At 55.2% G+C, this 3,505-nt stretch overlaps 1 protein-coding gene across 1 annotated transcript in view; it reads right to left on the bottom strand.

Annotated features, from left to right (window-relative positions):
* Positions 1 to 3,505, bottom strand: part of LOC105820551 (aarF domain-containing protein kinase 4) — a 48,830-nt gene that overhangs the window by 2,695 nt on the left and 42,630 nt on the right. The window contains exons 21-22 of the mRNA XM_012657047.1: positions 2,007 to 2,312; positions 1 to 109 (exon numbers count right to left, since the gene is read on the bottom strand). The exon at positions 1 to 109 is cut by the window's left edge and continues 2 nt beyond it. Coding sequence (XP_012512501.1) covers positions 1 to 109; positions 2,007 to 2,312 — 415 coding nt within the window. The remainder of the gene's footprint in view (positions 110 to 2,006; positions 2,313 to 3,505) is intronic.

Below are 3,505 nucleotides of genomic sequence, written 5' to 3'. Positions count from 1 at the left end.
GGTGGCCCTGCTGCCGGTGCTCCAGCACTGGCAAAAGACGAGCTGATCTGTGTGCACAGAGCATTGATGCCATCGCTGTCACTGGTACCAGGAGGCTCCATCTCAGGCACTGGGAAGTCAGGGAAGGATGGAGGTCAGAAATAGGCCCGGGCCCTGTCCCTTGCCCCCGCACCCTCAGGTGGCCCTCTCTTACCACCTGGGTCCTTTCCATCCCATAGTGCAGGTCAGCAGGTCCACCCCATAGTAAGTAAGTGGTCGTGGCCACAAAAATAACTGTGCCTGTGTTCATGTGACATCTGAGTGGTACAACAGCCACGTCGGTGTGTGACAGTTGATGGCTGGAATCCAGGTATGTGGCAACCCGACGACGTGTGACTCCCAAGCGCGAGTGAATCCGCCTGTGTGGTGTACGAGTGTGTTCGCAAGTACGCGTGACTGTGTGTGTGTGTGTGTGGCTTCTGAGTGTGTAGGACACACGCGTGAGAGTGTGACATCTGTGTGAGTCTGTGAAATTTCTGTGTAAATAGCAAATCGTATCCACGCGAGTGTGCAGCCACTCGCAGGAGTGTGAGGTTTCCGAATAAAGCCTGGGGAGGCTGCCGCCTCTCCGGGAGTGCCTGTGACTGTCCCGAGTGTGTGCGGTGCTCAGTGTCACGCTGCATGAGGACAGTGAGTGTGAGGGTGTGTGGCGGCCAGGAGATGCTGCAGGCAGGCAGCGAGTGTGCGTCACTCTCAACAAGCATTGGCATCTGCTCAGCGGTTGCCTTTTAGAGCAGCTCTGCCTCCTGGATATAGATCAACACCCTCCCACACCAATCCCTGAGGCCAGAAGGGGTAGGTGTCACAGATTTGGCACACAGAAGCAGGAAGGTGGCCAGACCACATGGCTTCACTGACTGCTGGGAGGAAGACAGCCCTTCTGCCTGTCTACCCCAGGCGAAAACTTGGTACTGTGCCACCTCTCTCTTCTCCCTTTCCCTTGGCAGATGTTACTTTTAGATTGTAACCATTCTCCTGTTCCTGGCCTGTGGCAGACATTAGTAATCAAACATGATGCTTTTTTCCTCCACTGAGCTCTTTGCTCACCTTAGCCCTCACCTGGCCAGACCTCATAGCCAAATGCTAGAAGGGACAGGTCCTTGTAATTGTATCTTCCCTCCAGGCAAAACAGGACAGTTACACCGTCTCTCTCCTAGCATCACCCATGGCAGACATTGCTAATCAATCATGATGTGCCACCTCCTTCCTCTGTATGATGGGTACTGCCTCTGCCCGACCCTGTGTCCACAGCTGACGTCACTGACCCATTGCTATGCTCTCTGACCCCTGGATCCCTGTGCGCACTTGTGCCCTTCACTTCATGTTTCCACTGACCAAATTCTGGGAGTCTCCCCTTTGGGCAAAACAACACTCCTGCTGCTCTCTCTTCTCCCTTGCCCATGGCAGACTTTGCTAATAAAGCACGAGGTGCGCCCCTCTCCTTTTCTTGCTCATGGCAGACACTGTCAGGAGATCATGATGAATGCCATCCCTAGGCAGATATCATTAATCCATCACAGTCCTTTCCTCTGAGCCTGAGGAATACACCTGGGTCTTCACCTGGCCAGATCTCAGGGCTCTATTGGCCTAATGCTTGGAGGGAGTGTTGACCTACGGTGCTTCAGTTTACTCCTGAGCAAAAACAGGCCATCTGTGCTGCTTCTCTTCTTTCCCATGCCCAAGGCAGACTTCTTTGCCCATAGCAGACTTTGCTAACCCATCATGATGTGTGCCATATTTCTCCTTTTCCCTAACCACAGCAGACATTGCTAATGGATCATGACTTGTGACACCTGTCGATTAGTAGACATGGCTAATCGAATATGGTTTGTGCCTCCTCTCTCCTCTCCCTTGCTATCACAGACAGTGCTAATCAATCAGTGTGTTCCTCCGCTCCTCTATCCCTCGCCCACATCAGTCAGTGCTACTTGATTCTGACGCCCCTTTCCACTGGGCCCAGGGCTCACCTGTGCCCTTCACCTGAAAGTCAGTGCGCCGCTGCAGCGTGGATGGCAGCTCATTCAGCCGGAGGCTCAGCTGCCGTTTGAAAGGTGAGTTCTTCTGGCTGAGTGCTGGGAACCCACGGAAGGAGCCCTGGCGAACCAGCTGCTCCAGAGGGGCATGGCGCCGGGGGATGGCAGCTGCAGTGGTGCCTGCAGCCACTGGGGTGCCTGCCTCACCCTTCTCACCAGGGGATGTGGTGGCTGGTGTTGGGGACACGTGCCCAGGCTGGGCAGGGCCGGGAGCTGCAGTGGGAGCAGCTGCTGCCTCTGCTGGAGACAAAGGGGAGACAGGTGGTTGGACATCTCACCGTGGCCCTCGAGGCCTTTTGGTCATTCCCAAAGGCTGCCTTCTTCAACCAATCACATCCTGCCCTCCTGACAAGCTGGTCAGAGCCCTGAAACAGCCCTCGCCCCCACCCAAGCCAAGATCACCTTCCCTAGGAGGCCCTTGGGAAATCGTACCCTCACCCGACCCTCTGTGTCACTCTAGCTTTCTGCCCTGATCCGACTTGCTCTGCTGCTCTCCCATTCTTCCCCCTGAGACCCTCTGTCTCTCTCTCTTTCTGATCATTTGACAAATACTTGGTGCATGAACAACGTTACCAGGCATTGCTCCGGGTGCTTTGCAAGTATCAACTCATTCAATCCACACAACCACCCACGAGGTTGATTCTATCCCTATTTTACAGATGTGCAAGCTGAGGCCCAGCAAAGGTCAGTGATTTGCTCGAGTCACACTGGGTCAGCTGAGTCTGGAGTCGGTGTGCCAAACAACTGCCCTGCCCTCTCTCTCCCTCTGGCATGGTCTCCCTCGATCATGCTCTTTCTCTGCTCTCTGCCTCCTCCCTCTGTCTCCCTACCTCCCACCATCCTTCCCACCTCGGGTACCTCCTCCCTTCCTCCAGCTGTTCCCAGTCATTCTAGACCCAAGTTGGCACGCTTCATCCTCTAAGAAGCTTTCCAGATTGTTCTAGCCCCTCAGCCTGGGATCCCCCCCACTGGACTATCCTCTAGGAGGAAACCTGGCCTCCCCACTCAGCACAAGAGGCAGGCTCTTTAAGGGCAGGGCCCCCTGCCACCCCTCAATCTACACACACACCCCCAACCCATCATCCAGGGTGAGGCCAGGAGGCGCCCACCCAGGGCTGGCCCGGAGCAGTGGAAAAACAGCCCAGGACAGGTTGGAACCAGGAAACCACCTCTGTCCCCACCTCACTGTGTGACCTCAAGAAGTCCCCTCCCTTCTCTGGGCTCCAGCTTCCCAGCTAGAAACCTGAAATAAACATCCCTAAGCTACCTCCCAAGACCTCTGAGTCAGTTCAGGTAGTGAATGTTAAATGCTTTGGAATCCAACGAAGGGGCGGTAAACAAATTTTGGAAAGCGCACTGCTCCCTGACTCCTACACTGGAAAGAGCTTGGAGTTAAAATGCAGTGCCTGGGCCGGGCGCGGTGGCTCACGCCT

The sequence above is a fragment of the Propithecus coquereli genome, unplaced genomic scaffold (genome assembly GCF_000956105.1).
Source record: "Propithecus coquereli isolate 6110/MARCELLA unplaced genomic scaffold, Pcoq_1.0 Scaffold53, whole genome shotgun sequence".
In the NCBI taxonomy this organism is placed as follows: Eukaryota; Metazoa; Chordata; class Mammalia; order Primates; family Indriidae; genus Propithecus; species Propithecus coquereli.
Note: the sequence above shows the minus strand (reverse complement) of the source record. Positions and strands in the feature narration are given on the sequence as shown.